This window comes from Oncorhynchus nerka, linkage group LG28 (assembly GCF_034236695.1).
Source record: "Oncorhynchus nerka isolate Pitt River linkage group LG28, Oner_Uvic_2.0, whole genome shotgun sequence".
NCBI classification, from domain to species: Eukaryota; Metazoa; Chordata; class Actinopteri; order Salmoniformes; family Salmonidae; genus Oncorhynchus; species Oncorhynchus nerka.
The window spans coordinates 76,352,256-76,372,853 of NC_088423.1; the positions used below are offsets into that span (position 1 = coordinate 76,352,256).

General features: G+C 42.5%; 1 protein-coding gene across 8 annotated transcripts in view; it reads right to left on the reverse strand.

Annotated features, from left to right (window-relative positions):
* Positions 1-857: 857 nt before the first annotated feature.
* The window catches only part of LOC115113678 (liprin-beta-2-like), a 31,122-nt gene continuing 11,381 nt past the window's right edge, over positions 858-20,598 (reverse strand). For 4 of the 8 annotated variants that reach the window (XM_029641605.2, XM_029641602.2, XM_029641606.2 and 1 more), the window contains 18 exons: positions 18,865-18,996; positions 16,618-16,710; positions 15,961-16,069; positions 15,110-15,171; positions 9,850-9,925; positions 9,572-9,693; positions 9,244-9,311; positions 9,051-9,111; positions 8,549-8,672; positions 7,003-7,138; positions 6,703-6,831; positions 4,782-4,932; positions 4,356-4,467; positions 4,094-4,182; positions 3,255-3,377; positions 2,860-3,021; positions 2,503-2,691; positions 858-2,304 (listed from right to left, as the gene is read on the reverse strand). In XM_029641605.2, coding sequence (XP_029497465.1) covers positions 2,101-2,304; positions 2,503-2,691; positions 2,860-3,021; positions 3,255-3,377; positions 4,094-4,182; positions 4,356-4,467; positions 4,782-4,932; positions 6,703-6,831; positions 7,003-7,138; positions 8,549-8,672; positions 9,051-9,111; positions 9,244-9,311; positions 9,572-9,693; positions 9,850-9,925; positions 15,110-15,171; positions 15,961-16,069; positions 16,618-16,710; positions 18,865-18,996 — 2,142 coding nt within the window. In that variant the 3' untranslated portion in view covers positions 858-2,100. The other 4 variants (XM_029641608.2, XM_029641603.2, XM_029641604.2 and 1 more) reach the window with 4 other exon arrangements.

Genomic DNA, 20,598 nt, shown 5'->3' on the forward strand with positions numbered 1-20,598 from the left:
TTAAACCATTAGAGAGCAGTACTAGACCAGTCAAACAGATCACCTTAAACCATTAGAGAGCAGTACTAGACCAGTCAAACAGATCACCTTAAACCAGTAGAGCAGTACTAGACCAGTCAAACAGATCACCTTAAACCAGTAGAGAGCAGTACTAGACCAGTCAAACAGATCACCGGACTTACTTTTTCCCCCCTCAGACAGTCATGAACTATTCTTTGACAGAGATATAATTATTCACATTGGACAGAATAACCTTTGCTGCCATGTCTAGAAAATCAGTTGTGGACAAGCGGAGGAGTGAGATGATTGTGTGAAGCTGGGTAAATCACATGACATTCCTCTGCTAATGATGAAATGCAAGAAAAGCCCTAATGTAAATTGGATTGTTGAATGTTTATCTGTTTCTTTTCTGCACTTCTTTCCTAATGAAGATAACATGTCTTCCTGTTTGTACTTTAAGATGTTGGTACTCTAATAGTGTCTGAACTGGTCATTCATGTTGTGTTCTTCCAATCCAACTGTTGGATACGTCTGCCTTTATTGACATATGAAGGAAGTCACTCAATTTCATCATTAACAGAATAACATTCTTGATCAAAGAAGTTTCATTGATAAACTGTAAATATATTTTTACAGCCATTGATTTCCCTCTATTATAGCTGAATAAAGGGTGTGGGCTTCCAACCTAAAAATATCCTTCAGAGAGCCATCCTCGACTTCAGATCTTCACGATGGTGAGTACACAAGGCTTTCTGGGAATTTCTGCTAGTTTGGTTTCTGCTTCTCACAAATTCCAAGGCAGAATCTGTTCACTGCGTTGGCTCTTCACACTGCAATAACACAGACTACACAGAAGCTAAAGTATAACTTTAATGATGGACCTGAGGACACAATGAAGACCATAATATTGCAATAACGTGGAGGCGCATGGTAGGTAACAGTCCAACATACTGAATTATACTCCACCTACTGTAGCATTGTAACTTGAGCCATAGCGCCACAAACACCATGAGGGAAAATGACTTACTGTAATGATAAACAGTCTTCAGTTCTCTGAAAAACAATGCTGAAACCTCATGTCCTCAGAGTCTGAGCTGGAGACAGCTGAAACGTCACTGTCCTCAGTGGATGCCTGATGGAACATTAATCAGCAATCTGAAAACTTCAGCATTCATGGCTTACCAGTCCCATGATAGTATACAATAGTACAGATGTAGCAATGCCGTAAATTCAGATGTGCATTGACGGAATAATTATTTGAAGCCGCTGTAGCATCGTCTATAATCCATGTGTGTTATCGTGGAGTCAGTCAGCAAGAGCACTCTGCTTCAGAGTCAATATTGGCTAGTGTGGCCTTTAACCCACTCACCTTACACCACATTAAATCATGCATTTAGGATTCAAATTAACCAAACAATCACCTGCAAATTATTATTTATTTTCAATATATAATTATAGGCCAGTTGAGTTTGTGTGCAAACCTGAATTTACGAGAGCACCTCATTTTGTGAATTTGCCAATTATTAAATATAGCACAAAATAAATCAAACAAGCTTATAGAAAAGGTATTCATTTTGTACCTTAACTCAAGAAAGGCAGTTAATAGCTAAGATAAATCCAGCAAGGTAAGGAGGAAGACTACAATGGTCAGTAACATCATAAGAGTTGTGTTCTGAAGCAATTGCAGAAGATAGGACCATTTAATCCATCTCATTTTTCCAGGAATGCAGAGAGCAGCTTTCAAAGGGAACCATTATACAACCATAGCATTATGAATCCTCATTTAGCCTGTCAGGTCAGTCATGATTTCAACATATCCAGGTCAATTACTTAATAAGCATATCCAGTAAACAAGTCATTAGCACATCCAGCTAATTATCATCCAGCAAATACCCAATTAGCACATCCTGCTGATATTCATTATATGCACACACACAGTATCTTGTCCAGTGAATCACCATTTGGTAAAAACACTGCTTTAGAATTTACACTGAATCAGCACCTTGATTCAGGGAGAGCAGGGATATGTTTACGTAGGCATGTGGGGCAGGGTTTAAAAGCCATAAGATTTGCAGTCATTGGCTGAGGGGAGCGTCAGTGTCAGCTTTTGGGCCCCACCTGCTCCCGCTTCTCTGACTCGCTGTCCAGGATGGGGCTGAGGCCACGGACCCCTGCGTACGGCCGGTGGGAAACCCCATTCATGACCGAAAGGCCCCCACTGTCTATCGGGCAGATGTAGTCCGCCAAATTATCTGGGCTCCTCTTCCTCAGGTGACTGAAGTGGTTCAAACCAAGCTTCTTGGGCTGAAATAATACAGGAAGACAAGAGCTTAAGCTTGGGTCCTCTGTACACAATACGTATATTGAACAATAACTACTGTGGATTATTTCTAAAACTCTCAATAACAGCATATTAGGCAGATTTCATTACATGTACACAGTATTCACAGCACATCATAAGGTAATCATGGGCCTTCTTCCATGGACACACAGCAGTCATACCCGGACTTTGGCGGCGGTAGTGAGGGGTGCATGGCCGGTGGCGTTGGCATACTCCCGTTTGTCCAGAGTGGCCTGCGTCCCCACCAGGGCAGTGAAGGCGGTGGCCAGGTGGCGGCGGAGCAGGGTCTTCTGAGGGGGGATGTTCAGCAGCATGGCCAGGGTCTCAGAGGTGAACCATGGTTCCAGAATCTAAAGTACAGGGGTAGAGGACAGGGCTGGAGCTCACTCAGGTAAGAACATTCTCCAGTCTTCTTCCAAAGTGTGTACCTGCAGATGACAGGGGGTGTGCAACTGCACACTTCAGAAAAGTTTGAGGAATTGGGACACATGCATGGTTCTGAGGTGCAGTCCACTCACAATGAGACCTCCATGGACCCCACTGCCCCGTAGGTTGGGTGCATACTCAGCCAGGTCCACTGCCCGAAGCCACTCCATCACACGATGGTTGGACCATTGGATCACTTCTGAAGGAGAGGGGTTCCTCTGACCAGGGGAGAGAGGAATGAGAGAGTTCCTCCACTGAGAAGTAAAATCTTATTAAACAAATATTAACTCATTTCCCACCTCAGGGTCCCTACCCCCTCACCTCAGGGTCCCTACCCCCTCACCTCAGGGTCCCTACCCCCTCACCTCCCACCTCAGGGTCCCTACCCCCTCACCTCCCACCTCAGGGTCCCTACCCCCTCACCTCCCACCTCAGGGTCCCTACCCCCTCACCTCCTCCCACCACCTCAGGGTCCCTACCCTCTCACCTCCTCTCCAGGCCTGCGTCGGAGGCAGTGGGGGTTGAACTTGTTGACGTGGAGGACGTGGATAGCACACTTTACACTGAGGTGATGAAGCTGACTGGTCACCTTCAGGAAAAGCAGGTCATTCTGGGAAACAGTTTAGATACTGTAGTTCAGTAAGAAAGCTAGGGCATATTCACTGTAGTTCAGTAAGAAAGCTAGGGCATATTCACTGTAGTTCAGTAGGAAAGCTAGGGCATATTCACTGTAGTTCAGTAGGAAAGCTAGGGCATATTCACTGTAGTTCAGTAGGAAAGCTAGGGCATATTCACTGTAGTTCAGTAGGAAAGCTAGGGCATATTCACTGTAGTTCAGTAGGAAAGCTAGGGCATATTCACTGTAGTTCAGTAGGAAAGCTAGGGCATATTCACTGTAGTTCAGTAAGAAATCTAGGGCATATTCACTGTAGTTCAGTAGGAAAGCTAGGGCATATTTACTGTAGTTCAGTAGGAAAGCTAGGGCATATTTACTGTAGTTCAGTAGGAAAGCTAGGGCATCTTCACTGTAGTTCAGTAGGAAAGCTAGGGCATATTCACTGTAGTTCAGTAGGAAAGCTAGGGCATATTTACTGTAGTTCAGTAGGAAAGCTAGGGCATATTTACTGTAGTTCAGTAGGAAAGCTAGGGCATATTCACTGTAGTTCAGTAGGAAAGCTAGGGCATATTTACTGTAGTTCAGTAGGAAAGCTAGGGCATATTCACTGTATGGGAACACTTTTATACTAATTGTATATTAAATGGTGATGATATCACATGAGCAGGTAAACAGGATTCACTTTCAAAAATCTCATTGTTTAGCTTTACCACGGTGAGATACTGGAGCATCCTGCCATCCACTCGCCCCTCGTGGAACTGGTCCTTGTACTGAGGAAGGCCTATGTCATCCAACCATCCTGCATGTGACCAATCAGAGCCAACCATTTAACTTCCTTTTGAACAAGGAACATTTCCCAGCAAAATATCCTACAGACAATGCAGTTGACTCATTGTGCACCTCAAATACAACACTTCTGGCAATGTCTGAATATAGTAGATTTTAATAGTACAGCTTAAGTTGTAGACGTACGTGTAACCCAAATGTGGTCTAGTTCAGAGGACTTTTCCAGGGCTTTAGTACTGAACCCCCTTAGAGCCAGCTGTAGTTTCTTCCTGTGTAGCGGGTGTTTGATACCCATTTCCTGTGGACACAGAAACATTTACATTCAAATAAGGTTCCCAAACACATGCAAGGTTTTACTGTGGTTTCCCAAAGCCAATCAATGACGGTTTCTAACTTCAGAACATGATCCTGATTCCTGCTGTGTTACATGTTCTCCAGAGAGTATTATGACAACAGAGTGTCCATATGGAATCCTGCCGAGACTGAAAAGTTCTGAGTGACCGACTTGACCTACTTGCTACCCTGAGGCTGTCCTAATATAGGCACCATAGAAGCAACAATTTTGTATGTTTTTAAGTTCATCATGGTAGAAACCCTCTCTCCCTCAATGACCTTCTCAAAGTCCTGTGGCCTTGCGGACAGGAGGGTCTGTCCGTTGTCGACCCACTGCCGGGTCAGGTTGACGTACTGGCCCAGACCATAGTCCTCCAGCCAACCACACACCTGCTCCCTGGTCCACTGGCTGAATGGTGTGTTCATATCCCTGATAGACAGAATGATAGAAATTATATGAAGAATTTGTGAGAGCGAGAGAGAATACTGATGGAAAACCTTGTTTTTCATCTGTCTACATGTATTGTATTTGGCCAACTCAACATCTATACTATGTGAACAGTATACCCTATATTGAAACAGGTGCAGTAGCAAACATATGTTACTCATTTCCGTAAAGTAGGCATGTCGCAAGTCAATACTATACTGGAGACATTTTTTTATTAAAATTACATATTTTATCAAAAAGCTTTTTTTGCAGAAATGTATTCTGGAACATGTGAACTTTCATGTTCCTTTAAAAACAAACTTGTATGCCGTCTGTAAATGAAAATTGATTTTGTTAAATTATGAGCCTAGTTGGTTTAACCATGGAAAAACAGTAAAGGGGGACAACTAGTCAGTTGTACATCTGAAATCTGTTTTCTGCATTTAACCCAACCACTCTGAATGAGAGGTGCAGAGGGCTGCCTTAAATCAACACCAACGCATTCAGCGCTTCGGGATTTTTACATTGTCAGCTCGGGGATTCGATCCAGAAACCTTTTGGTTACTGGCCCAAAGTTCCTACCCGCAAGGCTACCTGCCGCTAGCCATGATTGGCAGAGATAATGGTTGGGCTGGACATGACGAGAGAGGAGTTCGGATTGGTCTGCCATGTAGCCTGCTTCTGTCTATAACACGAGCTGCTAAGTATGTTAAGATTATACTTTCTAAAGTGGAATTTAGTGAAAGATTTCACAAAGAACTGCAGTGTTGCTAAGGATCTTCACTTTCTGGGAGGACAGTGTTTTGAAATCAGTGGAATGCCTGGTGGAAGCAGAGTATGATCGCTAAGGAGATGGGGAAAATGCAGGCTTTTGATTGCAAATGCCGAGGGAGTCAAAGAGAACACAGAAGGCTGTAGTATACATTTGTCTGGATTACATTGTCAAACTAAGGGCAACCATGGCATTTGTGACAAAGAGGGAGAAGCGTTTATACGGTACGAGAGTCTAGCTAGCTACATTTTCAGATATTATTATCTTCTAATTTTGTTAGAACGTCATTTTCATTGCACGTTAAAGTGCACGTTAAAGTGCAATGGCTAATATTACGTGTATGATCTGTGTAATAATGCTATTTGTATCTCAGAGCCATTTACATTGCTAGTTATAGACTAATGTTAGCTAGCTAGCTAACATTGAACCTATCTAGTTAGTTAGCTTTAACTACCTGTAGATTCATGCTGAGTATTAATATTATGAGTTGGGATGATGGTTCATTGTTTACCGAGCTATATGTCTAAACGAAAGACTGCAAGTAACCGTTTCACTGTACCGTTTATACCTTCTAACAAGCTAGAAAACTAAGCAAAACATTGTTTAGAAAGTTGCCTGGTTTGCTAGATTGATATATTAAATGCACTGATTTATTGGTGTTAAAATGCACCAGTTATGCTATTGTTACCTAATGTAAAGAAAAACATTTCAAATGTTGCTACATAAGACCAAATCGGTTACATCTTGGGCACCCTTTATTTGGATAGTCCGGAATGTTTATCTGTAGATGCTCTACATATGGGCATACTATCAACAAGCCATCTGTTGATAAGCAACTGTTTGATACTGTAAGGTTAATAATAAGGTTAAGGGTAGGGGTTAAGGTTAGTAGAAATCTGTAGATGATCGAAATTAAGTGTTACTACATTTTTTTTTTCATGCCAATAATCTACTGGGGAATTATGTGGTGTCAAGGAGTCATCCCCCAAACCCAGTCTTACCGAACAGAGCTGCCAGACTCAGGGGTCCGGGTCAATCTTGGCCCCGCTGTGGCACGCAGCCCCCCTCTCCTAAACTGGTTTGGTTCCAGGTCCTCCCCCTGCAGACCCCCTGACTGGGTCCGCCTGATCCTGGAAGAGAGGACAGTATTTGATTTCATAGACATACTGTAGATAATATACATGACTTGGGTGTCATTCACATCCCAAAGCTTGCAATTTTAGGTGAGGTACATATGCCTAATTTACTGTATATATATATATATATATTTTTTTTTAATTAAAAAATATATACCCACTCACTTTCCCCAGAGTTTTCTGATACTGTTATTGTTCTTCAGGTGCTCTGGAGAGCCAATAGTCTGTTGACCTGACTCCGCCCCTGATGACTGGGGTGAAAGGTCAGAGGACGAGGTGTCGTCCATTTTCTCTGTCTTTCCTGTAAGAAGGGGGGAAAGAACAAAAATATTCTTTATTTTCTAGTTGTTTCAATCGGACGTTTACATCTGTGCGAAGGTTCTGGTTTAGCTTTCATTAGAGTTGCTTTTGAAAATGAAAGAAATCAACTTGTTCAAAAAAGTAATTTCTTTCCAGGCCCGCAACACAAATAGCTGATGTTATCTTTGTGCAAGTAAGTTTCATACAGGCGGGGAACCTTCAGTCTTAATGATTGAATTCTGTTTATTGCCAATAGCCTGTGGAGAGATGAGTAGCACAAACATGTTAATTAACTCATAGCTAGTGTCATGGACACTCTTACGTGTGCATATCCCTGAAAGATAAGACACATGAATGTATTGGAAATTCCAAGTTGTATGCAGTCAACTTACACAGCACTGACACACACACTTACCCCACCAGACATGTCACCAGGGGTCTTTTCACAGTCCCCAGGTCCAGAACAAATTCAAGGAAACATACAGTATTATACAGAGCCATGAGTGCATGACTCCCTTCAATCTTATATAGTGCAAGTGAACAGCAAACCTGGTTTTAAAAAAGAACAAGTAAAGCAACACCTCACAGCACAATGTCTCTCCCCCATATGACCATCTTGTGTGTATGTACTGACATGTATGTGTAACTGATTGATGATCACACACACTTAAAAGCGTTAACATGTTTTAAATGTAAATTGTGAAGTATTTTGTCTAATGTCTTTTTAGTTGTGTGTGTCAGACCCCAGTAAGACTCACTGATAGGCCCACTAGGGGATTGGTAGTGCTTTGCTTTCTCATGTTTGTATTTGAGGCCTTTGGCTCAAACCGACCACCCAACAGGAGTGAGAGCACATAGAAAGGCGCTCCAGCTGCTGGGCCTGTGCCTGTATGTGCGCAGCACAAAATCCCACCACTGCATCCATAATATGGCACCATTTAAAGCCGGGAGGCCAAAATAGATTAATTTTGTGGGAGGATCATACACTCATGGGCTTGATTTGCCACTCCAAAGCCCAGGGTGGAGTTGGGGTGAGTGTGGTCCGTGAGAGAGGGTGGAGTTGTGTGGACTTTGATCATTTAGAAAGAGAAGGTGGAATTGAGGTAAGCGACCTTTGCTCCGGCTGGGACCTCTCCATTATTAGCTTTGATCACAGTGCCACTAGCCACTGATCAGAGACCTGCGTATGTGCCCTGTCTCAAAGGGAGGACCAGGGCTTGGTCTGATCTACCAGGGGCTTTGTGCTCTGTGGTGTAGAAGGGGCCAGAACTAAGCACATATGTTTTCTCAGAGCAGGTCTGTCCACCATATAAACACAAGACACAGGGAAACCTACAGTATATTCTGAGGTGGAGGTGTCTGAAGCACCTATGGACAGTGTGGGGGTGGGGTAGTGCTTCTTCAGACTTACTTGAGTCTCCGTCTTCACTCCCCTCTAGAGACCTCTGGCTCGGTGTCTCACTGCACTCTCCATTATGCTCTGGTAGGGAGGACTTCCCCGGCAAGGTCTGGCACCTGTTATCTACAGGCCCATTCTGGAGAACAAACAGATAAATTAAACAATTAGACCAATACAATGTTTAATTTTACTTTAAATTCATAGATGTTTTTCTGTAAAATTCTGATTGTCAAGACAAAACAATGTGGTCAGAAGTGTGACCCAAACACAAAGGGAACAGTAACGGTTAGATATGAAAGTGAAGAGTTTTGTTCACAGTTATAATACCGCAGTAGACACTTCAGCCTCTACAGGAATCACCACTACATGCTAGAGGTAGGAAAGGTGAAGAATAGTCATTAGATGACAAGGAGTCAGTGCTGTGATACAGATTGCGGAGACAAGTAATGCCCTTTCTAGACAGATATTCCTACTCTGGTCAGTAAATGTTAACAGGTGAAAATGTCTCCACTACCTTCAGTGAAGATCCATTCTGTAGGTTGTCCATACTGCTTGATAAAAGTCGGGGATGCGTCCTGATAAAAATACATTATCATCTGATCATTCCCAATGAAAAATATTGATTAGTGCAGTCAATTGTGTCCTTGTGTGTGCAGTCCCTTGTGTGTGCAGTCCCGTAAAAGGTGTTCCATTCCCCAGAGTCTCACCAGAGTTCTCTCCCCTTCTGGGTTGGCAGGTTGGACACAAGCTGGGGGGACGAACCACTGAAGGACATCTAGACCAGAGGAGAGATGGAGATAAGGACAGGGAACAAGGAATATGACTGTAGCGCCACAGCCTCTAGTTCAATAGAAGACTTGTGGGAAAATGAGACTTCTGAACCATATTGGGCAGGATCAATCATGTTTTAATCCAAAGGCACTTTCAACCTTCATATTATGCTGATACTGAAAACTGGAGTAATTGTCAGTGTATGATTGTGGCTGAGAGAACAATGTGTTCCCCCATCTGAACATTCCCCTTCCTCTGACCCACCTCAGTCTTTGTGTTCTCAGGGAGTGCACTGGGAGGAACTGTCATCACCACTCCATGCTCCTCTTCTTCGCTGCTGCTCGACAGAGTCCTCTCATTGGATACTGAGAGGATAGTGGGTGGAGCTATCAAAGAAAGTGTCATTGCTTTATACCATCATGAGTAATGGAAATGTTCTGCTTTATTATATATTTGAATGTAAGGAATATTTTACCCTTTCAGTGGCTTTTAATAAATAAAATAAAAATCAATAACTAGAGTATGGTAGGGAAGGTTGTTACCTTGTCTTGGGGTCACAACATCTCTGAACTGTCTGCACTGGCCTAAGAGCAATGTGAGCTCCTCAATATGCCGGTCCTGTAACAGGGAGATTAATCCATACAGTACCTTTCAAAAAGTATTCAGAGTATTTCTTCTCATTTTGTACTAGAAAGTGGTATTAAAATTGAATTGTCAATCTACACAAAACGCCAAAGTGGGGAAAAAAATGTAATAACTCAAATATTCAGCTCCAAGAGTCAAAACATGTTAGAAACACCTTTGGCATCAATTACAGCCATGAGTCTTCTTGGGTAAGTCTAAGAGCTTTGCACAGCTGGATTGTGCAATATTTGCCTATTCTTTTTTAAATAACTATCGTCACTTCCTGTTTAACATGAAACGAGGAAGAGCTCGGTTGTGTTTTGAAATGTTTCTTGGTAGCTAGCTAACTTTTTAGTTTGGATCCTGCGACACAGTTGGCATCAGTTGCTGGGACTGCTAGTCTCTGTCCAGTGATCTTGCCAACTAAGGCCAGGTCTGAGAAGCCATTTACCTAGCGGCGTTGAGGGCAGACCACGAAGCGGTTAGCCATTGTGGCTGGGACCGCAGATCGTCCCGAGTTTGTGGCCGTCTAGATCCCTGCTGTTAGGTTCAATCGTCCCTGTGACCTGCCCTGTCTGGATCTGCGAAGAGAAACAGCGTAACCTGTGTTGCTAGCTACCATGACAAAGTTCTGCAAGCAGTTGTTACAAGAAAATAGCTTTGTGTTTTGTCAAAATACGGGTGGATTCAAGTAACTGAAGAACAGTTTGCAGTTCTCCCAGTCAGCACGATGAGTAGAAACAGAATGGTAAGATGAAAGTCATTGAGAGAGATGAAGGGTCAGGACAAGTCTCTGAATGTCCATGAGTGGCCCAGCCGGAACTCGGACTTGAACCCGATCGAACATCTCTGGAGACTTGAAAATAGCTGTGCATCGACGCTCCCCAAACAACCTGAGAGATTGAGAGGATCTGCAGTGAAGAATGGGAGAAAAGCCCCAAATACAGTTGTGCCAAGCATGTAGTGTCATACCCAAGAAGACTCAAAACAATGTTTTTGCTTTGTCATTATGGGGTATTGTGTAGATTGGAGAGGTTAAAAACAATAAGCATTTTTAGAATAAGGCTGTACCGTAACAATTTGGAAAAAGGAGACTGTATACTTTCCAAATGCACTGTATATTCAGTCATATCCCTGTAATGCTTAGAGAAGAGCTTATGTCAAATGTTATTGAAGTGTTGTGGTTGCAGGTTCACTTGGCAAATCTAAAAAAATAAATATTTGGGGTGTTGCTATAGCCCACCAAGTGCTAACAGTCAGTGTCTAAATGTGTAAAAAGCTTGATATTGTGATGTAAACAGAGGTCTACTTTTATGTGGTCCTGAATATTGACTGGGATTCATCAAGCGGTCTGCTCAAGAGGAAGCTTCACTGTAACCAGTGTTTTTAATCTGGTTCAAGTTATTAATCAACCTACGAGGGTGTTTAAAAACACCAGAGGAACAAGATCCACATGTATCAATCACATTGTTAAATACTGTAGAACTTTCTTTTAAAGCCGTGTCCGTACCCATTGGATGCAGGGATCACACTATAGTGGCTATAGTCAGGACAGCAAAATAGTGTATAAGATCATAGCAAAATATTTTGTATGACTCTTACGTGGATGTTACATATTTGTCTGATGTGATTAATGAAAGGCACAACCAAACGCTGCACTTGATGAATTTATGAAATTGCTTCTTCCAATTATTGATGAACATGCACCTGCTAAGAAAACAGACTGTTAGAACTGTTAAAGCTCCATGGATTGACGAGGAACTTAAACTGTATGGTTGAAAGAGATAGGGCAAAAGGAGTGGCCAATAAGTCGTCTACGCAGCCGACTGGCTGACGTACTGCAAATTGTGACTAAACTCAAAGAAACTGCGTTATGAAGCCAAGATCAATTATATAAATGGAAAAACTCAGATGTCTTATTCAAAGCCATTTAGTGTTGGCAATTATTTTAATGACTGTATTGGCAAAGTGGGAACTTTGGCAGGAAATGCCAAACAGTGAGCCATCGTATTCATGTATAAATCCATTTTTTTATTAATTTTGTAAAGTTTGTGTGGGAGAGGTGGAAAAACTGTTACCAATCAATGACAAATCTGGCATTGACAACTTCGATGGAAAGCTACTGAGGACTCTAGCCACTTCAAAGCGGTCAGGTCAACTGTGCCTAGAGGAAAGTCTTTGTCCTCAGGCTTGGAAGGAAGCCAAAAAAAAATATATAAAGGGAACACTAAAATAACACATCCTAGATCTGAATGAATGAAATATTTTTATTAAATACTTTTTCTTTACATAGTTGAATGTGCTGACAACAAAAATCACAGAAATTGTCAATGAAATCAAATTTATCAACCCATGGAGGTCTGGATTTAGAGTCACACAAAATTAAAGTGTAAAACCACACTACAGGCTGATCCAAATTTGATGTAATGTCCATAAAACAAGTCAAAATGAGGCTCAGTAGTGTGTGTGGCCTCCACGTGCCTGTATGACCTCCCTACAACGACTGGGCATGCTCCTGATGAGGTGGCGGATGGTCTCCTGAGGGATCGGGCGGGCCAGTCCATAGCATCAATGCCTTCCTCTTGCAGGAACTGCTGACACACTCTAGCATTGTCTTGCATTAGGAGGAACCCAGGGCCAACCGCACCAGCATATGGTCTCACAAGGGGTCTGAGGATCTCATCTCGGTACCTAATGGCAGTAAGGCTATCTCTGGCGAGCACATGGAGGGCTGTGCGGCCCCCCAAAGAAATGCCACCCCACACCATGACTGACCCACCGCCAAACCGGTCATGCTGGAGGATGTTGCAGGCAGCAAAATGTTCTCCACGGCGTCTCCAGACTGTCACATGTGCTCAGTGTGAACCTGCTTTCATCTGTGAAGAGCACAGGGTGCCAGTGGCAAATTTGCCAATCTTGGTGTTCTCTGGCAAATGCCAAACGTCCTGCATAGTGTTGGGCTGTAAGTGCAACCCCCACCTGTGGACATCAGGCCCTCATACCACCTGCTGGAGGTCATTTTGCAGGGCTCTGGCAGTGCTCCTCCTTGCACAAAGGCGGAGGTAGCGGTCCTGCTGCTGGGTTGTTGCCCTCCTACGGCCTCCTCCGCGTCTCCTGATGTACTGGCCCATCTCCTGATAGCGCCTCCATGCTCTGGACACTACGCTGACAGACACAGCAAACCTTCTTGCCACAGCTCGCATTGATGTGCCATCCTGGATGAGCTGCACTACCTGAGCCACTTGTGTGGGTAGTAGACTTTGTATCATGCTACCACTAGAGTGAAAGCACCGCCAGCATTCAAAAGTTACCAAAACGTCAGCCAGAAAGCATAGGAACTGAGAAGTAGTGTGTGGTCACCACCTGCAGAACCACTCCTTTATTGGGGTGTCTATTCCATTTGCACAACAGCATGTGAAATGTATTGTCAATCAGTGTTGCTTCCTAAGTGGACAGTTTGATTTCACAGAAGTGTGATTGACTTGGAGTTACATTGTGCGGTTTAAGTGTTCCCTTTATTTTTTTGAGCAGTGTATTTCCACTACCCAAGAGTGGTAAAGCAGCCTTTACAAGTCCTAATAGCACACCTATAAGCTTGCTGCAGCTCTTAGCAAATGGTTGGAGGAAAAAAAAAAAAAAGTTGACCAAATAAAATGCTATTTCTCTAAACAAATTAAGATTTAACATGCTTATAGAGAAGGGCAATCAACATATACTGACAAATTACTGATGATTAGTTGAAAGAAATTCATAAGAATATTGTGGGAGCTGTACTGTTCAGTATAGCCTTTGATATTGACCATAACCAGTTGAGAAATATTAGGATTTTTCAATCTCAGCTCTGAATCCATGACATGGCAAACTAATTGAACTCAGAAAAGCTACCATTAAAAACTACATTTTTGACCAAGTGTGGTGTACTACAGGGCAGATCTCTAGGCACTCTACTCTTTTTACCAATGAACTGCCACTACATCAAGTGTCCACGTATGCTTATGATTCAACCATATATGCATCAGAAATCACAACTAATGAAGTCAATGATCCCGTTAACAGAGTTGGTCTGTTTTGAAAAGGGTGGCCGGTAATAAACTGGTCCTGAACAGCTAGAACTAAGCACATTTTTTTGTTCCAAAAACAATCACCAATGGCCTCATGGTAATATCGCTGAGCAGTGTCATTCCTGGCATGCACCTCAGTAGGACTAAGATGTGTCTGGGTGGTTTAATAATCAACCAGATCATGCTTGAAAGACTTTCATTGTCAGATCGGTTGTTACCCAGCACTACCCTTTGAGGCTTTTTGTTCTTGAAATTCAACACTTGATTGTGGGACCTTAAATGTGTGTATGCGGGACAGAGAAAGCATTAGGGGTTGACTGGATTTTTGAATGACTATTATTTCAGTGAGAGTCCAGGTAATTTGTGATATGTTAAGCCATATTTTACTCCTGAACCAATTTAGGCTTAGCTAAACAAAAGGGGATGAATACTTGTGCAAGTCTGTTATGTTTATGCTAATGTTTATTTTTTTTACTCTAGATTGTTGACAATTTTAATCCCACTAAAAACAAATATTGAAATAATCCAAAGGGTCCGAATACTTTAGCAAGGCACTATAATTGGCTTTCTCCATATGCTTTTAACATAAGAGTTGAGAAATGTGATGTGACATGGGCACAGCTGGAAATCAGTAGTGGTAACGGAGTGCGTGCATGTGTTTTGAAGTGGTGCCAGTGCCCCTGGCCTGGTCTAGTTTCTCTTAATGGACCAAACTCCAAAATTAGGTCTGGCATATCCAAGACTCATTAATTGTGGCTTTGCCTAAAACGGATGGCTGCGGAGAGAGCGAGAACGCATGAGGCCTATTTGTTCAAAGATTCCACCCGTGGGTGCAACTAAGAGTACAAAAGCTCTGTGCTGTAAACTGCGGTGCTACGGATGTGTGGTTACGTACACCATCAGCCTTCCAGCAGCTCCTGCCATTCTAACAGTGATGGTCCTGCTGTGTATGCCTACATTGCTTAATGTATACAACGGCACCCAACTGTATACACTGTACAAAGCAATGGAATCAGTCAGTTCAATGTTTTATTTTGTGACGTATAGCAAATTCTCACTACTGGACCAGGAGAGACAAACATGCATTAGTAGTAACCTTTGACAGACACCTACTCACCTTTTCATCATTGGCAACCAGCAGCGTCTCCATCCCAGTCTTTAACCTTTGGAGCTCCTGGTCTGTAGAAAGGAGTCATACTGTAGTTGCCATCATGTACCTTATGTATGCAGTACCATAATATGACAATGTATTTGCAATCTTCATTTTCTACCCCATTTATGCATATAGTTTTGTAAAATCGATGGAGCAGAGCTTTTCTCAGATGGGAAAACATCTCACCTAGCCAGGGAAAAAGCAACAATATGAGCTAGGGGTCCATACAATAAAGCAGAAATTAAGTAGAAAAAGTTGACAGGCAGCCATAGGCAATGGAAAAGATTCCTGAAAATGAAACTTACTCAACCATACTTCTAGTAGCAAGAGCATGATGACATATCAAGGCTGTTACTGGACACCAGTTGGCTGACATTCACAGATCAAGAGTCCCTTCCCAGTGGAAATTCTGTAGTCTGATCAGGGATTCAATAATCTACTCAGCTGAAGAACATGAGCTCATAAAATGTTACCAGACCGAGGAAGCCAAGATCAAGTCCTGGGTTTGATTTTCTTGGAGCCCCACAACAGGGTATGAATGAGTGAATTCATGTAAGGGACAAGATGTTGAAGCAGTGTTTTAAAGTAGTTAAAATAGTGTTAAGGCTTGTGCTTATTGTTGAGCCTTCTCCTGTACATATCCTGCAACAGTGGAAATGCAAGGTGGAGAGAGAACCATTGTTAGCACCACTCACCGGCAGTCGCAGCATGTTATTGATCCATGACCGACAAAAACCTATTGGCTAGTCACCAACAAAGGACATATTGTATTATTACAGAATAACAAACCCTGAATAGAGTTTTGAAGTGCTTACCTTTCTCGGAGGTCTCAGCGGACAGTGGTCTGGCCAGGAGCTGTGCGTGCAGGGTGTCTATCTCTGCAGTCTTACTGAGCAGGAGCTGCTGGAGGTCTGTTATCTGTGCCTGTGTGGGATAGGGGAACAGGGTAAGATCAGGAGCATGCATAAGCTAAAAACACATACTCATAGAAAGACAAAGTCAACACTCATAAAAACCTCCACATAAAACTGTTGGAGACTAAGTTTATTGGTGGCGTAAACTGTTTAGCAGATGTAATAGTAGGTGCAGAAAAATGCACCTAAAGCAGATATTTATTTAGATATGTTAAAAAATATATTTAAAAAATAGTGCAATGAAGTACAAGAAAAGGAGACATTGAGGGGTAGAGAGCCAGCGAGGTATGGCAATGGGGTGTGTTAACCAAGGTATTGTAATATCGCCAAGAGACAAGGACCTAACCACCATTTAAATCCATTTCTACGAAGAAAATGGCCTGCAGATTTGTTCAGAAAATAACCTTTTGTGAATGACTTGTCTGTAAATGACTCGTCTCTAACTAGCAGAAAAGCAGATTGGACATAGTTTAGGAAAGCTGTAGAAAGCAGAGGAATCTGGGCACTACTAGTACAGTCTAGACATAACAGGAGATGAGGTAGGCTAACATGTTTAACCTTTGCTGCTTTGAGTCTCCTCTCATACTGGGACTTCTGGTCTTCAAGATAGTCTACTTTCTCCTTGAGAAGTCTGAGCTCTTGAAGTATGACCTGGGGACATTGATAAAAGGATTTACAAATTGTACATGTCATTGTCACAAATGTACATCAACAGATAATGGATTGTTTAAATAGTCTGGAGACTATCAATTAGTCCATGAGTTCTATCTGCCAACTACTCAAAACACCACAGTGAAATGCTTCTTAAACAATGCAGTACAGTGCATGCAGCAACCCCCTTATCTACACAAGTCATGGGATAGCATTGGGTTTGGGTTTCATGAACTACACAAGTTGTGATGAGGGGTTCCTTAGTGCAAGCATAGAGCTAAGTGTCAGAGCCTTGGGATCATTCCATACACAGGGATGGGACGACTAGGGTCAAAGGTCATGCAGACATTCTCTGCCTACACTCTCCACAGCAGCACTGCTCCTCAGAAGTACTGGAGCTATTCTCCACGCCTGGGAATGGGATCACGTCAGGAGGCTCCTCCAGCCCTCTGTCATGTACCTCCTCTGGGCTACCCTCACAGGCGAGCCCCTGGTCTGGGTTTTGGGCCTCCGTGGACCCAATGTGGCTGGCCTCCTGTGGGCTGCTGTCAGCCTGGCCTGTTTTCTCCCAGATCCTGCAATTGATCTCCTGCTGAAACTTACACATCTACTCCTGCAGCTCACTAATCAAGTTCACAACACTCTGACAAAGGGAAGAGAGAAATAAAGAAAATAAAACCCCAAAAAGAATTAAAAGGGAAAGATGTGCGTGGTGTTCCTCAACGATATACTACCTACATTTTCTACACCCATTTAGTTAATAAAGTAACATATGGAATGTTTAAAGCCATGCAGTGATTTGGGTTGATATGTCTGAGTGAACCACAATGAGAAACAAAGGGCTGTGAGATCTAAACACCCTCTGGGCCTGTGAAATAGTCTTATCTAAATATGCTTTTGACCTACTGGAGTGAGAACAGGTACCTAATCTCACACGTGTGTGCGATACTGCCACACGAAAGGAACAGTCTAGTCCATTAGAGCAGGGCATGTTATCATACTTAGAGTGTAACAACCATAGAGCTATACCCGGACTGTGGAATTATCACATGGTGTCCAGTATAGAGGATATGACATATATGGAGAGCTGTCCACAGCTATATATAACCATGAGCTAAGGGACTCCGCTCCACAGCAGGGAGGCCTAAAAAGAGTGTCAGTGTGCATATTCACACACATGCTATACGCTTGAATGGTCACACATGGCACATCAGAGGACTGTTCAAAACAGAAGTCTCATTCTCTCCAGTCAGCTGTCATAGGGAAGGCAGTGTGTACATGACCAGAGCATAAAGACTATTGCAACACATGTCCTTATATTACTAAGTGTACTGAATATCCTCTACATTACAAACCACAGGTATGGATAATTTCCTGTCTAAAGGGTCATGCTAGCCGGGCTTGAAAGGGGTGGAGTTTCCTCATTTGGAAACCACCTGCCTCTGCAGCTCATACAATAGGCCAGTCATGATTTCATAAACATCAGGACTTGACTAAAACGTTACACTAAAAACTAAAACCTGTCGCCGAATTAAGGCCTACTCACCCTCAGGTTTACCCAGTCAACCATCATAGCTTCACATAGTACTGGATGTGCTCTGGGGCACAAAGGCTCTTTGACAAGTCATGTTTTGACAGTAACTACATAACTGTATCAGGTTTTGCAGTAGTTCTGAGGAAAAATGTTAGACCTTACCTTCATGCGGTGATGGGTGTAGGTAACCCAACATACCATATGGGCTTAAGCAAACACACATTTCAGGTTGAACTAAAACACAGAGCCATGACTCCATGGAGAGTAGTTTCATTCCTAGGTAGTCCAGGAAGAGGGTGGAGTACATTTTACTGTCTTTAGCGTGTTTGTCAAAGTCAGCAGCATTGTTATATCTCCCAAAACATGATCAGGACTTGTACATGCACTCCTGTCATTTCCTGGCAAAGCTCACTTCACTAAATATAAGTATCACAAGGGATGTGAAACAAACCCCCTCAGGGAAGCTGAATTATTTCACTACTCTATAGATGTTTAAAAAATAAAATCAGCCTTGCTACAGTACAGTCTGTCTCAGGGACTCAACTCTAACCGCCTCAGTCATACATAAAAGTTTAGGATTATACTCATCACCCCTCGTGTGTGTGTGTGTGTGTGTTTACCTCTGTTTTATGCTTCCTTGCTACTCCATTAATCTGTTTCTCCTCCATGTCCACCAGCTTCAGTTTCAGGTAGGACACCTCTCCCATCAGGTCCAACTTCTGACTCTCCAGTGACGTCCTGCTAAGGAGCTCCTGCCACCAGGGGAGACACTTGTTATCACCAATCATGCAAATGAAGAAAGAAAAAAAATTGTACAACCACACCAAGCCCAAACAGAACTTTTACACTGGACACTAAAGAAGCTACCGTCTAGCTCTGTTCAGTTCTCTCAAAGTCAGACACTGTCCACACGGCTAAATATACACAGCCTCTGGGCACTATTTTTACTGCCCCTCTCACAGGCAGACACACAAGTACAAATCATGCAGAGGAGAGCATGAAGAGCCCACAGAACCCTGCACAGTTGCCATACAACAACAACTAGAAATGCTGTAGAGGCTCAGCACTTGCCTTCCTATTTAAATGAGGATTGCTATCAATCTAACATGATGCTGATTAGGACCTTGCTTGGGCCACTAATTATCCCTCTTTATCAGAAAAACAGTCTGCTTTGAATGTCCCTATTTCACTCAACAGCTAACTAGGTTGATTTCAGGCAGGTGCAAAAGTCTCAGAGGCTGCCCAATTCTGATATTTTTTTCACTAATTGGTATTTTGACCAATCAGAGCAGCTCTGAAACAGTGCTGATGTGAAAAGATCTGATGTGATTGGTCAAAAGACCAATTAGTGAAAAAAAGATCAGAATTGGGCTGCCTGTGTAAACACAGCCTTAAAAAGGTCCAAAGAAAATATCTGAAGCACTGAGGCAGTCCAACCATGGGCATTTCAAAATGTAGCTTTTTTTTAAGAGAAAATGGGTTGTTTTCTAAGGTTTCTGGGAGAGTGCACATGGAAAATATTAGAGCTGTGTCACTAATAAGAGATTTGCGGCTCAGGTCCAACGCCTCATAATGACCACGTCTCAAGGAAACAAACCCGGCCCTTCAGAACAACCCTGCTGTACAGAGTTAACCAGGGGTATATTCATTATGGAAACTGTTTATCGTTTAACCTCTACGGGATTGGTGTCTTCCCTGTGGGACGGTTGAGCTAATGTGATTAGCATGAGGTTGTAAGTAACAAAAAAAATCATAGACATATCTGATATGGGCAGAAAGCTTAAATTCTTGTTAATCTAACTGCACTGGCCAATTTACATTAGCTATTACAATGAAATAATACCATGCTATTGTTTGAGAGTGCACAATTATGAACTTGAAAATGTATTAATAAACCAATTAGGCACATTTGGGCAGTCTTCATACATCATTATGAATAGATATGCAATGGTTCATTAGATCAGTCTAAAACTTTGCACATACACTGCTGCCATCTAGTGGCCAAAATCTAAATTGTGCCTGGGCTAGAATAACAATGGCCCTCCTCTTGCATTTCAAAGATGATGGTGCAAAACAATTTTTAAAAACTCGTTTTTTTCTTTTACCAGATCTATATCTATTCTCCTACATTAATTTCACATTTCCACAAACTTCAAAGTATGGGTATCCTTGCTTCAGGTCCTGAGGTACAGGCAGTTAGATTTGGGTATGTCACTTTAGGTGAAAATTGTAAAGGGTTGGAACGTTGGATGGAAACAAACGGAGCAAATCAAAAGTTTATTTTGAACAAATGCTGGTAGGTCCCTCCCCATTTAATTTATTTTGCTTCTGTTTAACAAACTTTTTGCAACAGA